At 42.4% G+C, this 19,058-nt stretch overlaps 1 protein-coding gene across 1 annotated transcript in view; it reads left to right on the plus strand.

The window, feature by feature from the left end:
• The first annotated feature begins 11,964 nt into the window (after nucleotides 1-11,964).
• plecb (plectin b) overlaps nucleotides 11,965-19,058 on the plus strand; it is a 113,562-nt gene continuing 106,468 nt past the window's right edge. Inside the window, exon 1 of the mRNA XM_085366210.1 lies at nucleotides 11,965-12,393. Coding sequence (XP_085222336.1) covers nucleotides 12,303-12,393 — 91 coding nt within the window. The 5' untranslated portion in view covers nucleotides 11,965-12,302. The remainder of the gene's footprint in view (nucleotides 12,394-19,058) is intronic.

A 19,058-nucleotide genomic window follows, 5' to 3' on the forward strand; every position in this document is an offset into this window, starting at 1 on the left:
GCAATACAACATCTCCCTTTTTTTTTTTTAAATGTCCGCCAGTGACACAGCTGGTATACATTTCAAAATAGAACATCCTGAACATGAGGATAAGGGACAGTTTTTCAACACTGCCATGTGTAAAATTACTGGGGCATAAAACTAACACCAACAATGCAATGCGGGATATGCACTCATTAGTACATGGACATTTGACATGTTTCCATTTTTATTTTTTTTTATTTATTTATTTTTTTTAGGGCAGCGATCCGCCTACACCCTTTACAATCACAGGTCAAGAATAACCCTCGGTTTGACCACTCGTCCTGATCTGGTGGTCAGTGCAGGGCTAGTGTCCATGGTTGGCGTTTTAGTGTCTCTAGATGGCGACAGGGGCTCTGCTTGTTGCTGAGCTGCACCATCTGGCTGGGTGACCAGATCGGATGCTGGTGCTGAAGGTGCCGGTGACGCCTTGGCGCCTCTCAGGTGCCATCGGTTACGCCGTATAGTCTGTCCCTCGCCAGTGCGGATCACGAAAGAGCGGGCAGTTTCTGCAGGTCGGATGATGACAGCCGGTTTCCAGGCTCCGGACTCGTGCTGAAAGTGAATGTGGTCCCCCTGCTGCAGCTTCGGTAGTGGTGTGGCGCTGCGATTGTAGTAACGCCTCTGATGCTCTTGTCTTTCCATCCGTGTTTTTTGCACAACCGTCGGGCTTATGATGCGAGGTACCAGGTGGCATCCGGTAATGGGAAGCACTGAGCGTAGACGTCGACTCATGAGGAGCTGCGCGGGTGACCTGAAGCCATCGACTGGCGTGTTCCTTTGCTCCAATAGGGACAGGTAGGGATCTACTCCCTGAGCATGAGCTTTATCCAGAACTGATTTGGCCGTTTTGACTGTTCTTTCGGCGAGGCCGTTGCTTTGCGGGTACAAAGGGCTTGAGGTCGTGTGGACAAAGTCCCATGTGACTGCAAAATCCTTGAACTCTCGAGAGCTGTACTGTGGGCCGTTATCTGAGATAAGCTTCTCTGGTATACCATGTCTGGCGAATATGGCCTTGAGCTTTTTGATGACGGACCCTGCAGTGGTAGAGAATAGCCTTTCGACCTCAAAGTAGCGGCTGTAATAGTCCACAACTACCAAGTAGTCCCGTCCACGCCATGTGAAGAGATCTGAGGCCACTGCCTGCCATGGTCTCTCAGGGATCTGGTGTGGGATGAGAGGTTCTTTGGAATTCGCCGCGCGCCTCTCCTGACATATGGAACAGTTTTCCACCGTGGCAGCTATGTCCTTGCCCATGCCTGGCCAGAAGAGGGCGTCCCTTGCTCTCTGCTTACTCCTCTCAATCCCCATGTGCCCAGTGTGGATTCTCTCCAGCATGTTGTTCCTTAGGGCTATTGGCACTATAATTTTGTCACCTTTGAAGATGATGCCATGGAAGTGTGAAATTTCATCTCTGAAATTCCAGAAGTCCAAAAGGGTTTTGGGGCATTTTTTTCTGTCCTCAGGCCAGCCATCCTGCACAATTTGCTTCAGCAGGGTGAGCTGCGGGTCGCATCCTGTTGCAGCCTGTATCTCTGAGAGTTTTTTGTCACTTACTGGGAGGCTGTTTATCACTGAGTGGATCTGGTCCTCCATGCCTTCACTCAGCGTGCTGTCTTGGTCGGGCAATGGTTTCCTGGACAGTGTGTCGGCCACAGGTATGTCTTTTCCGGGCCGGTGCACAATCTCTATGTCGTATCTCTGCAGCTGTAACAGCATGCGCTGCAGACGAGCCGGGGCTACAGAGATTGGTTTCTTCAGTATGTGCTCCAACGGCTTGTGGTCCGACTCGACGATGACTCTCCTGCCGTATATGTAGGTGTGGAAACGCTTGCATCCAAACAGCACTGCAAAGAGCTCTTTTTTTTGATCTGTGCATAGTTGACTTCTGTTGGGGTCAGTGTCTTTGAAGCATATGCTATTGGGTGTCCGTCCTGCATCAACACAGCTCCCAAACCATACTTCGATGCATCTACCTGTAGCCGTAGCTCCTTGGTCGTGTCGTAGTATGCCAGTATGGGGCCTGGTTCTCTGGTTATGAGATCTTTCATTTGCTGGAAGACTCTGTCGTGGGTCTGATCCCAGATGAACTCTGAGTCTTGTTTGAGCAGCTGACGCAGCGGTGCGTTCACCTCTGATTGTCGTGGTGCGAATCTGGACAGGTAGTTCGCCATTCCAAGGATTGTCTCAAGCTCATTCTTATTCTCAGGAGGTGGCATGTCCTTTATGGCCTGCAGTTTCTTTGGGTCTGGCTGGATGCCCTCCCGGGTGAGTTTGTGTCCAAAGTAACTCACTTCTGTGGCGCCTATGACACATTTCTCTGGATTGAGACGTACTCCTCGCTCCCGTGTGCGCTCAAGCATGGCACGGAGGTTCTCGTCGTGTTCCTCCTTTGTCCTGCCAAACACGAGGATGTCATCCACGATGGCTGCCACTCCATTGAGCCCTTCATACGTCTCATCGATTTTCCTTTGGAAAATGTCCTGTGCTGATATTATCCCAAAAGGAAGGTGCAGAAAACGGTACCTGCCAAAGGTCGTGTTGAAGGTGGTGAGGAGCGATGACTTGGTGGTTAGTTGGATGGCCCAATAGCCTGAGCGAGCATCCATGACACTGAAGTACTGTGCTCCTGCCAGCTTTGGTGTGATGTCATCCAATGTTGGAAGCGGGTAATGAGGTCTTTTGATGGCTTTGTTTAACTCGCGAGGATCGAGGCATACTCTGAGCTTCCCAGTACGCTTCTCTGCGACCACCAGTCCGTTTACCCATTCTGTGGGTTCTTTTACTTTGATGATTATGCCGTTTTTCTCCATGTCATCCAACTCCCGTTTCAGTCGTTCCCGCAGTGTGAAAGGGATCCTCCGGGGGGGGCACACAACGGGCATGGCGTCTGGGTCAATGTGTAAGTCGCATTCTCCTGGGAATTTCCCTATGCCCTCGAACACATCGGCAAACTCCTCCATGACGTTTGTGATCTGTACTGACATGACCAGCTTGACTAGGTTTAGATCCAGGCATGCTCTCAACCCTAAGATGGGGGGTGCTGCAGTGTCTACTATGTCAAAAGTCAGCATCTTGTGAATGTCTTTCCACCTGCACTTCAACTGGCATGTGCCTTTGATGTTGAGTTTTTCTCCTCCATAGCCAGATAGTGTGCGTGTGGGTGGTGCCAAGCTAACCTGCTTAAAACACTTCTTAAACAATCGGGCAGGAATGACGTTAGCAGTGGCTCCTGTGTCAAGCTTAAAACTCACGGTGTGATGCAGTGAGCCTACTTCAACGTCAGCGTAAGCCTGTTCATCGGCCTCCCCTTCGTTGCACTTTGTTATGGAATCTATGAATAGCTCCGCTTCATCGCTTGGAGTGTCAGGGTTAATAGAGTACACTGGGTTGGGTTGGTGTGGTGCTTGTGAACGGCATGCTTTGGCAAAGTGGTTCATTTTATTGCACTTTTTGCACCTCTTCCCTTTTGCAGGACACTCCTCCTTCTGGCTGTGTGCTCGTGCACATCTTCCACACATTTTTCCCATCTTATTATAATGAGGTGCCCTCCTATCTTTTTGCTGCGTACTCTGGCGCTTAGCGGATACTGCATGCGCGGGCGCTGCTCCCTGCAGGCTAGTGTGTGGGTCAACCATGGCTTTCAATTGCTCTCGTGCGATCTCATAGGAGCGTGCAATGTCTATGGCTTTTTCTAGAGTCAAATCTGACCCTTGGCTCAGCAGCTTTTCTCTGACTTGTGGGAAACTGGTTGCGAAGACAATCCTGTCTCGGACCATTTCATCACTGTTAACATAGCCACACTGCTTGACGAGTAACTTTAACTCGGTCACAAAGTGCTCAAATGACTCCCCTTCACCTTGGAGTCTTTCATTAAACTTGTATCTGGCGAAAATGGTGTTTGTTTTCGGCATGAGGTACTGTTCAAACCTGTCGAGATATGTGGTCAGCTTTTTAGCTTCTTCATCCGATAGCTGCCATGTGTTATAAATGTCCCTGCCTCTTTCTCCTACCCACAGAAGAAGATAGCTGCACTGGGTCTCCTCGGGCTTGCCGCTTAGCGGGCCGCTAAACATTAGCTTCACATGTTGTACGAACCTCCGCCAGGCATCGGGAAGATTGGCTGAATCCCAGTCCATCCGTGGTGCAGGAACTCCCGACGAATCCATTTCGCTCTGTCAGTGGGCGTTTAGTTCGATTTACTCTGACACCATGTAATGTTCTGTCTCAAACTTATGAATAACGTGTTCATACTCTGCTTCGTGAGCCACCATTATCTTTATTGCCGCTCGTTCAGTTCAACATAAAACACACCCACTTTCGTGAAAACAAACACTCCCCGTTGCCACTACGGTGGACCACAAGGGACAGTAAGCACGGAGTGCAAACATTATAAGCAATACAACAGGACCCACCTGGAGCCACTTAATTAAACACAACTTAATACATTTTAAAGGGGCATTCATCATTTACCATTTACCAAAAGAGAAGTTAACTGTAACGGCCAACTGTATTTGTACTATGCTGTAAACATGTGTATGTCTGATGTAATGTTTGGTGTTTTAGAGATTTGTCGCTTTTGTAACAAATGTGTAGTCGCAATTCAAATAACTTCCGTTTTTGGCACTTTTGACGTCATCTTTTAGCCCCCGATGTTGTTTATTAAGTGAGAGAAGCGCCTTTAAAAGTATGACTCATCTTCCAAACAAATGCTGTTTTTGTACTGCTGACAGTTACTCCAGACACATACTCAGACTCTTGCCCTGTAGCGGATTTTATACGAGCTGAATGCATTGACATTTTATTATAATAAGCTTTGGATTTTTATATTGTTGAGCTGATTCAGTTATGAAAGGCACTCTGAGCTGGCCTGCCTCTTTTGTGTGCCTAATTGTATTCCTCAGATTTTATAATAGATTGTGATTGCAATAGCTTCTTAAATGTCCTCTATTCTTACATCTGTAGCTCCCTGCTCATGTGTGAACACAGCTATTGGCTTCCCTTCAGACAGCTATAACCCATTTCCCCAGCAGGTGGCACTTTCTGTTAACTAGCTGGTGGCCTGCTCGTACTAAAGAGTCGTCACTGCTTCTGGAAAATGGTTCTCATTCGACACCCGTCTCAAATAGCATCAACTACATTGTGTGTTCATTATGTGTCTGGTATTACAGAACTCTGCCTTTTTCACCAGACAGTATGCTTTCATTCTCATTTCGAGACCCTTCCGGACAAAACACTTTTCTTCTTTTTAAACGTTTGACCTTCATGGTCTTCCTCATTCTAGGGAAGGAATGCTGCTCCTCACCATCAGTTTCAGATTCTGTGAATGAGCCATGATGGAAAAGCGTGGTGGGCTGAAAAGGTCAGGGCAGTCAACAGCAGCATGTCTGATCCACTGCTGCGCATTACATGTGTTTCTGTTGTGGATATCCAGAAGAGGGAGCCAGGCCTGTTTCTATGATTGTCTGTTACCCACAGTTTTACTGGGCAACCGTAACAGCAGCATTGCACCCGGATTGCACCATACTCAAATTGTTTCAGGCTTGGATAACTGACAGAGAAGAGCATCAAGCCTGGTGATCATCAGCTGACAAAAGTAGTCAAAAGTGAAAAGACACTAAAGATCACATCCTCACAGGCTGTATAATAAGAGTATATAGATAAATATACCCAAGTGTACAAGTAATTACTTTGAAAGGCTACTATTACAATACAATGAAGGCAGAAAGCATTGTGAGATTTTGCTCTTTTGTCTCTACAGACAAAACCATTTCCGTTCATCAAAATCTAACAGAGGATAAGCCCTGGCTTAGTTAAAATGGACCATAAATTCTCCCTTAATAGGAGCTGCCACACTACTGTTGGGTTTTGTGTCATATTCCACAGCCAGACCGATCAGTCTAGCTGTGGGTCAGCATTAAACTCCTGCCTGTGCATGTGTGCACAGTCCAGGTGTTATTTGTTTCCCCCATGGTTTTTTTTCCTTTTTCTGTGAGCTGTGCTTCGGTAATCCCCTTGACCAGGGACGTGCAGAGGGGGGGGGGGGGCTAGAGGGGCTTGAGCACCCGCCCCTTTCCTGATGAGTGCCCAAAGTGCCCTTTTGTTGAGGCAACTTTTAAATTTTTTTAATTAATTAATTAATTAATTTTATGTGTGTGTGCGTGCGGAGTCCTGTCTGTGCCCCTCAACAATAATATTTAACTATTAATCATAGTTTTGCTAAATAAAAGGATCTGGCTTGCATCAGTCACATGATCACATTTAACCAATGATCGCCCTCGACGGCAGAACGCGCTGGTTACGAGCCGGGAACGAGCTCACAAAGAGCACGCGCATTTTTTGCGGTCCGGAGCTGTAGGAGAAACACAAGTTAACTCAGAGACACGGACTGATGCGACAAAACCAGTAAGTAGGTGTACAGCGTACACTGTAGTGTGTAGCACACAGGAGTATTAGCTTATTACGTACACGTTGGTAAGCTGTCTTGTTGCAACTGACGAACTGAAACAAACGAGCGTGCTGTGTGTGCAACAGCGTGACAAACATTACCTGTCCTTTTATTAACTGCACAAGTAGTGCTGGTCATAGCTGCTGGCTACCTGTGTAAGGCTGTCATGGGTCTGTAGCTCTGTCACCGTTTTAGGGAACATATTTAGTTTTAAAGTAAGTTTCTGGGCATTTCCTGCCTTTCTGGAGGGATTATATTTCACTAAAAAACGATCTAATATGCATGTCCACATAATAATAATTATAATTATAATATATTAAAAAACACACGCTGTATTTTAAAGAACATACATTAAGAAGCAGATTATATTAGATTTATATTTTAAATAAGACAAAAGTTGGATTTTACAGCAGTAAAATGATTGTATCTCTACAGTTTAAAAATGTAATAAGCTTTGCCCCTGCACAGAGTGGATAGTGAAACAAATGGAATCATCATAAATACATTATTTCATATTTATTACTTCCCCCTCCTCATTGCTTTATTATTGTAGCTCTAGTAATAAATAATAATGTAAGGATGCCCATAGTATATACAGTATTCTGAAGAAGGTCTAAAATGTCACTGTGTGTGCATGTGTGTGTTTTATTTAGCTGGATTTAAAAAAATATTACTCATGATATAACATTGTGCAGACATGGCTGGTAAGGACATGAGGAGGAAACAGCAGGAGCTGTGTGAGGCTACTAAAGGCAGTGCTATAACATTTTTCTGTCATCATTTTATTATAGATTAAGTGCAAGAGTTGTTAGGTGTGGAAGATTATAGTTTATTGCAATAGCAAGTTGTGCCTTGTTCTCAGATAGACAGCAAGTGGAGAGTGATATATGAAATGATGGGAAGGAAGGAAGAAGAGAAGCAAAGAGTGATTCACAGGCAGAGCCGAGTTTATGTCACAGTTTTTCGTTGCCTTATGGTTCCAAGCGCTGTCACCAATCTTTGCATTTTGTTATTATCTCATGACACTTGTTTAATCAGCTACCATCTCTCCTGTGGACTTTTTAATGTCTACAGTCTCAGATCAACACAGCCCTGCCCTTCCCATATTAGATTCTTGATGAATGTGTGTTGTTGTTATTCAGCATGGTTCAATGTGCCCCTTTTTAACTTTGAGCACCCGCCCCTTTAAACCTCTCTGCACGTCCCTGCCCTTGACACTTGAAAAAAGATGTGCTGTGATTTGTGTGACTGCCGTCTCATTCTGGGAACCGAGCAGTGTGAAAAACATTATTAATGTTAAAGCCGTCGCTCTGAGTTGGCCCCATTAGAATATCAAATAAAAGGAACGTACTGCAAAAACCCCCACACGTTACAGGCTGTTAAGTGGACAGCCGTGGAGCTTCTTTAACCACTGAAGATTGCAAGAAATTGTCTCAGTGGGGCATTTTGTATATTAAAAATGTATATCTACCTTTCAATTGTAAAATACTATTTTGATGAATTTTAATTTGTTCTATTTTATTTATTCTCAGTTTATTTCTTGTGACCCTTAATTCAATTTAATTTAATTTTATATAGCGCCAAATTACAACAACTGCCCCCTTGAGGTGCTTTAGATTGTAAGGTAAAGACCTTACAAAACAATCAGACCACCCCGTTTGAGCAAGCACTTGGTGACAGTGGGAAGGAAAAACTCTATTTTAACAGGAAGAAACCTCCAGCAGACCAGGTTAAGGGAGGGGAAGCCATCTGCCACAACCGGTTGGGCTAAATGGGAGGGAGACAGGACAAAAGACTCTGTACTCTGAGTAATAAGCAGAGTATCAAGTGAAATGCAAGTGCATTCACTGTATACATTATAAAAAAGGTTAAGCTGTTCATACACTGAAACATCCAACTGCAGTTTCAGATTTCCTGATGTGGAAAGCTTGTGTGTGTAAATGAAAGAATGGACACTGGACACACAGGCCCCTGTGTGCACCTGTCGGGTATTTCTGAAGGAGATCTGGAAAACAAACTACACACAGGCGCCCATGACCACACACACACACACACACACACACACACACACACACACACACACACACACACACACACACACGTTCATATACTTTTTCTATATCCTTCCTCAACTCTTATTTGACTTCACATTACCAGATTATCAGCTCTTAAAAGTAGCAGCTTGAGTAAACAAACAGATGTCATGGAGCCAGATAAAGTGGTCCAACTGTTGGGGAGTGGACAGGGAGCTAGAATGATCTAGCAAGTTCGGAGTGAGACACTATCTTCTATGCGTCACCACTGCGCGTGTGAGAATGAGGTCATGAGAGCCAGCGTCACTGATCGTTAATAGTAGCTGATGTGTTAAAGGTTTAGCCTTGGCAGTCGTGTAGTTGACACTCACTCCCCACTTCCAAACACTCAAATCTAATGTCATAGTAATATCTAACATGATCACAAGTCTGACTGAGTCATTCATTACATGCATATATTAATGTCAACTGTAAAGCCCCAAATTAAATTCTACTAACTTCTGTCATAGTGAAAAAATTTCTGTCTAATCTCGCCTTCCTTTCATTTTTTTTGTGTTGGATCTCAGAGTGGATATGCTGATGTCATCCTTCTGTTGCACCTCTCCCTGTTTTTTTAAGATACGTAATCTTTTTTAAAAGGAGGTTATGCCAAGTACATATTAGCTGGTATGTGTTCGCCGAGCATATTTGTAATTGCAGTTATCATATTTTTCTCTTCTTGGATTTCTGGGAAGTCAGTAACCACAGTGGAATTTGCACTCAAGATAAAGCAAAAATGTGTGTGTTTCTGCGATATTACATAATTTATGCAATATGACCTGACTGCCAGCTGCTCAATTTTTTTTTTACACATTTAAAAATTCACATTTTAATGGTGAAAAACTGTCAAGAATAATAAAAGAATACATTGTATGTTAATCAAAATAGTGACTAGAAAATATGACTATAGGGAAAAAAACGGCAGTGTGTGAGCTTTGTTCTTCAGAAGATACAGAAGACTTACAGTGCAAGAGTTAAGCATAATGAAATTTCCTTTTGGATCTAGTAAAAAGGACACGGACGCACACACACACTGTCGCAATTCTCCAGCTGCAAGAGCAAAGAGTTTGGAGTGAACTTATCGCGTTTCCTCCCAGGAAAGTGTCCTAGCTGATGTCAGTGTGACCTTGGCCAAAGAAACGTCTGACAGTCAGGCTGAGCTGCAGGGATTTTCCTTTTTCCTACATCACATCCCTACCATTGTGCTACAGGAGACTCCTACGCAAAATCCAACATGGAAACAGTGCAAGTGTGATACAGTGTTCACTTTCCTCCATTTTTATGAGGCTCTCCATCATAAAACGGCTCAACAAGACAGCATTGTTAGATCCCAGCAACTTACTTCATTTTCTGTGCATAGTATGTCTCTGCTAGTTGACATCAGTTTGCTGTCATCGCTGTTATCAATTATTTTTAATGCTACAGCCTGCGTAGCTATTAATCAAATCACGGTGTGAATTTTTATTATCCTTTGACACAAGAAATATGTAAGTAACAAATGAAGCTTTGGCATAGGAAGGAAATTTGTTTTGTTTTCTTCTTTTAACTCCGTTTTTGTCCAGACTGTCATCGGCTCGGCTGGTCTTGGCATTTGTTGAATATTCAGTGGTTGCTCCGACTGTTTATGTTCCCAGTGGATGTCAAGGGCATATCTGCACTGCAACTGCAACTGAATGTATTTATTCATCATGTTGCAGGTGTCAACTTTCTGAGAGACCAGCTGAAACACAGCAGCTACCAGCTGGAGTGTGTTTCTGCAGCACATAGAGGGTCGACAATGTCTTTGTTATGAGATTATGTCCTGTAGACGTGGACTAAATGTATTGAATGTAGAAATCTGATTAAGGTATGGCATTATAGAACAAGATATGAAACCTCTTTAAATTAATGAGGAAGGATGAAGTATTCAGCCAGATTGGGTTCAAAGATATTTGGAGGAATTTAACTTTTTTAATGGATGTTATTTTATTTTATTTAAAAAAAAACAAAAACAAAAACAAAAAAAAAACTAATGTGGAAAATAATGTTTGTTCTTCTGATATTTGGTTTGCCATCAATGCCACACAACAGTGGCTCTCATTCTAAAGATGGCATAAATAAAATAAAAAACTACACTAGTAAAGAGAATAACATGGATCATCTTGTTAGAGTGCAAACCTTGGGTTCTGGCATTCATGTGGAAGTTACTTTGAAAGACACGAAATGAAACGTTGCACAAAAAAAGCTCTATTTTCTGAATTCCTAATGTGTTCAAAGATCTACAGAAGGTCTGATCCACCCACAGAATCCAAAGCATGTGCTGGCGCACTCCACAGAACACCCCCAAAAGCTCTGTGGCTGCGCCCCAACTTCTCTGATGGGACATGATAAGCAAGTACTAAATACTAAATATAAGCATGGGCTGGAAAGCAAGGCAACTTTCAACCTGGAAAGTGTTAAAATCACAGTTCAGAACAAATTTGCTTTACCATACACCATTTACTTCAGTTTCACAATACATTAAATATTTGAGTTCTTGCTGAAGTTCGGTCACTTACAAAGAAATGAACTGTCTCAAAGTTTTATAGTAGTTTAATTTTAATAGTGTTAATGTTGGTGTGATTGTTCGGTTAGTGGGCGATATCTAAAATGACCAATCAGCCCTTGGTCTAGAGCTCCATGCATTGGGTGAGGATGACCATGAGAAAGGTGGTGGATCAGAACCTTCAGAGCAACCTTGCACATCTGTGTAAGCCTTGTGCATTTGTGTATTTGTGTAGTTGGTATTCCAAACGCTGCTGCCAAGGAGCTGCTTCAAATTTCGTTGAACATCTGATGTTCAATGACGACAAAAGGATTCTGATTTAAATGATTCAGAGATGGCCAGGAAAAAGTGAAACCAAAATCGAGCTCTTTGGCATCAACTCTGAACCACTGCGCTTGGAGGAAGAGAAATTCCGAGTATGATCCAAAGAACATCATCTCCACAGTGAAGCACTGAGGTGGAAACATTATGCTTTGGGGCTGTTTTTCTGCTAAAGGTACAGGACGACTTCACCACATTGGACCAACCCAAGTACTATAATATTTCACAGTAGATGAGAACCTCCTTCTCTCACCTGATTGTAACCTATGATTACTATTCTGAACTAACAAAGAAGTTATCTGCTTGGCTGAATACTACTGTATGGTTAATGATTGTTACTGTGATACAAAACAAGTTAATCTCCCTAAAAGCACGCTGCCATTCAATATTGTTTTTTTCCACTCTGCAAGTGCTGATGATTATGGGAGCTTCTGTTGCCTAAATTTATGTGTCGTTTCAGTCGAGCCCTCATTAATTACTATTTCATGATATCAGAATTTTTCTAGCATTTTATGAGGTTACATAAACAAGGTGGTGGGAAATCTTATGCTTGCCATCTATTACAGTTGAATTCATCTGAACCAGAGAGCCCTTTGCTGCTGTTCCTGCTGCTCTCTGTGAGTGTGTGCTTGTTTCTTCCAGCCTGTGTGTCTTTAAGAGGAGGAGCCTGACATTTATATTAGTATTTTTCTGAGCCAGACTATGGGAGGGTATGGAAGAGAAGGGAGGCAAAGGGGTGTGTGTATGTGTGGTGACGCTGGGCTGTGGAATGAAGTTTCGAGCCGTGGAGGGTTCACACACAGCTGAGAGACCAGACAGAGGACCGCACCGGTCTGCCTCACATACATCCAAACACACAGAGGGCTGACCCAAAAGGAAAGAAGAGGAGAAGAAGGAGAAGGAAGGAAGTGCTGGGATGGCCATGTATGAACCTGCCTATCTGCCTCCCAACGCTGAGGAGCAGGACTTCATCCAGGCTTATGAGAACGTCAGGGAGAAGTACAAAGGTGGGAGAGTGCGCTCGTGTTATAGGAATAACAGCATACGCACATCTCTAAGTGATCGTCAAGCATGTGTCTTTGTGTTTGTATCTGTCCCATTCATTTGTCTGACTCAGCACAGGTGGGATGCATGTGCCTGTCTGCTGTGCTTTTAAAATGTGCCGGCTGCCGTGCATGTTTCTGGAGCAGTAGTCCTGCATGCTCCATCTCTTGACTGCTGAGTGTTTTTTATTGATTGCCACACATGTTGGCTGTCACTTTTCCACACTATCTCTGCTAACAAACAGCCCGCTCTGCTCACCTCTGACCTTGATGTCATTATGAGACTTTATTTTAAAGTCTTGGCACTTTGCCCATTGCAGCCTGCGTCCAGCACAACAGAGGGCATTAACAGGTGCTGCTAAGCAACAGTGAAATTCATTAACGCCCCACAGGAAGAACTTGCTTTTCTTCTCAAATTTTATCCCATTATCTCCCCCTAAGTGTGCTGCATGCCTTGCCTTATGTCTAATATTTCACATGGTTTACTTTATTTGGAAATGTAATGTGTCACAAAGGTTAATCAAACAAAGATCAAGATGAGGAGGATAAATTGAAAAAAAAAAACATCCATACAAGAGTCATCTGTCACAACAACACATCTCCACAACTGCTTTCACTTTCTCCACATCAGAGGAAGTCAGCAGCATCCTCCAGGTGCTTTCACTTTAAAAGTTTTCCTTAGCTGCCACTCTTGTCTGCAGCTCATATGTCTGTCTTCTTTCGCTTTTCCTTGCGCTAAATGTTTTTTCCTGTTGTGTGTTTCATCTCCTCTGTTCCAAAGGATCATCAGGAAGAGCAAGAGCTACTCTATAAATATTGCCCCAGTTTTTTCCCCCTTTGCCTCTCTCTTGTTGTGAGAATCTGGCGGCTGTGCTTGTGCTGAATCACCATTGCTCATTTTTCTGTGTATCAGCATGTTTTTCTTTGTCTGGGTCTCTTTGTGTACACGTTCCATATCTTTAAAATAATGCTGCCAAACTTGGCATTGTTAACATCTTTGAACCTTCACTGTATTGATTTTCAATGTCTGTGTAATTACTGTAAACAAATGGAATGAGTGCAGAATACTTCGGCGATGACCGAATACTTTGGCAGTAAGACATCCCGTTGGCCTTCTCCAGTGGGAATTGGTTGCGTTTAGCTGGGAATTCAGACAGGTTGGTTTTTGACACAAAACTGCTGCTCTACTGTTATCAAGTCTAAACGTTTTATGGGTTTCGGCAACGCTGTTGCTGAAATAGAGACTGATAAGAATTTGTCTTCAAAGCGTAGTGAACGTGCCACAGGACAGGAGACGCGCTAGAACTTTTTAGCAGTTAAGTTTAGAAAACTATGTCGGAAACACAGACGCTGGACCAGATTTGCCTCATTTGTGCATGGGTCTGTATGTTTCAGTGTGTGTTTGTAATGCTGCTTCTGAACCAGGAGGTAATGGGAAGCAGAAGCTGGCTCTGTGGCAGGTGTTTATGTTCCAGACGTTCCTTTGTGTTCCTACCTCAACAGCGTCTGTGCTCCTTGCAGATCCTGCTCTCCTTATAAAGGCACAAAACTCTCCGACTTTGTCACATTCCTATCTCTGATTTTTTTCATATTGTTTTTAGACATGGATATCTTGCAAATGTAAATAACAATAGCAATTTTTATGCAGAACCTGCAAGGCTTTAGAAAGTACTGTATTGTAGTTCCTATGAATAGAATAGGCTACGTGTCTGTATTGGCTCCATGCGGCATGGTTGGACAGGTTGCGTGTATGTTTGTACCTCCCAGAGCTTAATTATGAAAATTATTAGGTTTGTAAAGCAGTACCCAGCAGTTTTAAAGTCTGTTTCTCACATGCTTATTTGTATCTTTGCAGAACATAGCCACACTGTTCTAAATACCCGTCCCTCTCCATATTCTCTGCATACTGACCCCATTTTGTGTTTAAAGACAAATCAGCCACTTTGTCTTTTTTTCCCCCACAATAATGATTTATTCCCTGCAAGATCTACACTGGATCAAAAGACATGCTAATGTGGATATTTGCTCTATGCATTTTGCAATAGCTCATGCTAAAAGCTTTTTCATGACTGCGGGTGTTTACTTAACATAGAAGGCTGCCTCGTGGCATCTTTAATATGCAACCATGCAAAGAATCATTTGCCTGTGTAATCACTGATACCTTTGAGATACAGCACACGGTTTTCCAGGTGTAGATTTATACCCACCTGGGTGCGGTCAACCTTTTGCTGTTGTATCGTTCTCCTCATTGGCATAACTGATGTTATAGGAAGAAGGAAGTGCTAAGATTGTGTTTGCTGATCATCAATATGTTCGCACTTTCACTGTGAGTATGGCTTAATCGTTTAGCTCAAAGTTCTGCACGATCTCAGCCAACAGACCAGTGCATGATGTCTGTGGGCTGTGCAGCCCTAAAAATGCAAATACCAGCAAGTAGGATTCGTGGGACGATAGATTCATGGAATTAAACAAATCCTTAAAGTGAAGTATGATGGTGTAAAAAGTCTATGGACTGTTTTGTAAGATGCAGTAAACAATTATCTACAAGACTGTCCCACGGATATGGATACACTTCTTTGTGGAATATAAGGTGCATTGAAAATTCACACTCTACAACTCAACCTATATGCAGCATCACAGAGGCTTAGCTAGATTCGTGTGCTTTTTTTTACCCCCAGGAAACCCCTTCACCACTCATTCAGTTGCCATTTTAAGCTAGTGCATGTGTGTCCTGGTTCCATAAGCCGTGGTTCCTCTATCTTTACATGCTGGGTCTATTTTTGCTGGATAGGTTTGCATCTCTGTAAATGAATAGCATGCTTTTGGAGCTCATCCAGAATATGACGTACTGAAACCCGCAGATAGAAATGGTTTAATACTTATCCTGGAGAAGTTGTACTAGGGGTAACACAATGAGGTAGAACCACAGATCTTCCTATCCCCATATACAATTGAATCACCAGTTAACATGAAAAGCATATCTTGTGCTGTGTGAATAATAAAAAAAAACAAAAAACAACCCATGCAGGCACAGGTAGAACATACAGGCCCAACACAGAGAGGCATCAGCTGACCAAGAGATCCAATTGTACCTACTACTAACTCCTAGGAACCTTTGAATCATCTTTCATTTGTTGATAGTACGATAAACATCTCCGGTGGTCCTAATTTACAAAGAATAAGGACTAGAGCATGACACTGGATTTGGGATCAGCCATATTTTCCGAATGGGTTAAAATAAAATTATAGTCTATTAGTCAGTCTGCTCTTTCTAATGTTACTCACTGCTGTCTCCTTGCCTTTTCTGAATTGCAGCTGGTTGGATGGTAAAGGCCTGGCTGTCATCCCACTGTCCTCTAATGCAATTTGTGGCAGCAGCTGATGCCAGTGTTACTAGGCCGCCTGAGTGGGGGATTGCCCTGTGCAAATCGGGTGGACTTCTGAGGGTGCGCAGCCATGGCTGGCATGCATTTTTGCCCCAGTGGGTGTCCTAGAAGGCCCTGTCCTATGCCCTGCAGGGCTTAAAATAAACCCTAAATATAGCCGTGGCAATGTTCAGTCAACCAATTAAACTGTTATTTTTGGCCAGCTTGATTAGTTGCTATGGGTAATTTAAATTGCAGTTTCTCTTTGGCTGAAAAACATCAAACAGTTGGGAATTATTAAGTAGTACTTTATTTTTGCCATACATATCACGGAGATGACTTTACAGTGCAGACATGCAGCATATGTCTTTATGAATGACTGCAGCAAATTCTATTTCCAGTATGCGTGACGTGAGAAGCAGTATGGGAAGTGGTTTGTGATGAATGAAGTCTTTAAAAAACCAAATGACAAATTGGTGTGTGAGTGTATGTGTTAAGTGTATGTCTGTTTAAAGCCACTGAGTATGTGTTAGTCATTCTTATCTAGCACACACTCACTAATAACTTGTCAGATCTCAAAAGTTTTAAATGACAGTTTCCGTAACATTTTCTCAGCTTGTTTCAGCTGGTTGCCATCTGTTGAGTGCCTTTGAGAAAAGCACTTAACCTACAACAACTAGATATGAGTACAGTTGCTTAGAGGTTCTGTGAGGCTGTTGTTGAGTGTCTGTACTTTTAAATCAACTTCAACTGTAATAGTGTGCTATAAACACATTTACAAGTGCCCACATTTTTCTCGTGTATCTATATATCTATATATATATTTTAATGCTCTGCAACATTTAGTCAACCTGTGCTATGGTTACACACCTCTTTGCTTAACATTGGTTCACCATTGAGTCCCAGTCATTGATTTTCCTAGAATTCTTTTCATTACAGCCCTGATTTGAAACAAAATGGACAAAACTGGGCAGAATGAGACTCGCCACGTCTTCACTTTAGCTTAATTTTCTCAGTTTTCAGCTGTTGGTTCTGAAATTTGCACAAGAGTAGATACTGATATCTCTGTTTCATTTATGGAGGATTTGCATCTCCTTCAACTGCCAGGTATTATCTCTACACTTAGTCTACAGCCACACCAGCTGCTCTGTGAGACTGTACTAATTACGAGTTCAGGTCACGTTGGATGTTTTGGAAAGGGTAGAGAGATTCTTTTGTAATTTGTTTGGTTGTGCAAGCATTGCAATTAAAACTACTATGCAAAAAATACTATACTATATATTTAAAGGATATAAAAGGACATTTAAAAATCCTAAACAAGTAAAAAAAATGTTTAACTTAAAATAAATGAATGAAGCATAGCTGTTAGCATGCTAACCTACCAACAGTGTTTGTTTTAAGTTACTGAAATAGTGAATTGACATTTAATAATTAGCACTAAACACAAAGAGCAACTCAAGCAGGAACCTCTAGGGCAAAAACTAAGCAAAAGTACTTCTTTGAATGGCCACTTGAGGCTGCTCCAAAAGCATGTTTAACGACTGGTACAGAAACTAAGCTAGCTAGCAAATGCTAGGTTGGGTTGACGGCAACTCCCCAAGCAATACTCTGTCATATCAATATGTTCACATCCATTGTCCATCATGGCAACAGTTAAAATGCCAAAAAGTCAATATGCTCCTTGCGCTAGCCTTGTGAAGACATCTCCATGGCTACATCTTTTATCGAGCACTGTCATTGTCATTGTCCATATTTCGTTGATCATTTTGAACTAGCTTTATGAAAACTTCGTTCAGTATCAGTTTTTGAGTCATTCATTCAATTCTAGAACAGAATTGAATAGAAATATCCTTCATTTTCCCTCACTGGAGAAATTTAGGTATTCTAGCATCAAAGTGACAGATGGATTCATTTACTCATTCATTCACCCAGCAAGGCACAACTTTGCAGTTCCCAAAGGTAGAATGCTGTCTCACATGATTTAACCTACCTTCTGCCACACATGGACAACTTTTAGAATCTTAAATTACTATGACATCAGTTATATGGTATTCTGGGCTAGCGGTAACATCAAATGTGGGCAATTTATTTTCCTTCTCTTGATGCAGTTGGCTGTCTTTTCACTGGAAACTACTCTGGCTACCACTTCTACAAACAGAAAATGCTGAATTCTTTTTGAAGTCAGCCATACGCAGATGTCAGTGCCAGGTGAAGTGCTTGTGGAAAATAGACCGTTGGTATAAAATCTGTTGATCTGGCTTTTTTTTTATGTGTGTCTGTTTACAAATGTATGACATTTTAGGGCTTTCCTCTAATATCAGTGTAGCCAAATGGAGCCCTTTTAGTGCTTTCAGTTGCCAATTATCCACCAATGAAACCAAAAGGAAAAATCTAGGTCATGGAACTTTACTGTTACTGTATTTCCACCAAATAGCACCACACTCAACCGCAGGGTGTGACATTGTTTAGCATGAGGGTCACAAAGGCCCTTTAGCTAAGCTGCTGTGAGAATTGCTACATTTGGGTGGGTTTTTCCTTTTCTTTTTTTAGTTATTATATTTTTCGTGTGTGTCAGCTTCCTGTTGCTTGGGATAGATCAGCAGTGACACACAACTCAATTGAGAGGTTACTTTGGGGCAGGGCTTGATAAGTAAAACTCTGCTGGGATCCCTTTAGGGCCTTTTAAGGGAGAGAGTGAGAAGCTTCAGAGGGATGTTTCCCCAGTCTGTCGACCTTCCTGTCAAATAGTCAACAGTTTTCCAGAACAGAAGCTGCTGTTCCTTTATGCCTGAATCTCTTGTGTTTTTTGCCTGTCTGTGTTTGTGAAGTAATGAGAGCAGTAAATAGAGAGACAGAAAGGAGAACATTTAAAAGAAAGTATGTTTACAGGAGGCAGGGAGTGCGATTGGATGCTAATATTTACAGCGATACAATGTCATTTGATGTGTTTATTTATGCTGAATGGGATGGATGTTTTGCTTTGTAGAAAATCATTTAGAATGATGTCAGCCTTCATGAACTCTTGGTTGAATTTTTGTGGGTTTGGCAGTCACTTCTGTGAGTAATATTAAAGCTCCACTCACAGTCTGAAAAATAAATGAGATGATTAAGAAACATGAATTCAGTTCAATTATACAGCGCCAAATCACAACAACTATCGCCTGAAGGCACTTTATATTGTAAGGTAGACTACAAACTGTAGGGAACCACAGAGTATTTACACAAACCTCTGGATTGGCTACACTTGAACTGTAAGAGAGAGAG

Source organism: Diplotaxodon limnothrissa, linkage group LG11, assembly GCF_057381915.1.
Source record: "Diplotaxodon limnothrissa isolate DT_005_m linkage group LG11, D_limnothrissa_male_GT1.1, whole genome shotgun sequence".
NCBI classification, from domain to species: Eukaryota; Metazoa; Chordata; class Actinopteri; order Cichliformes; family Cichlidae; genus Diplotaxodon; species Diplotaxodon limnothrissa.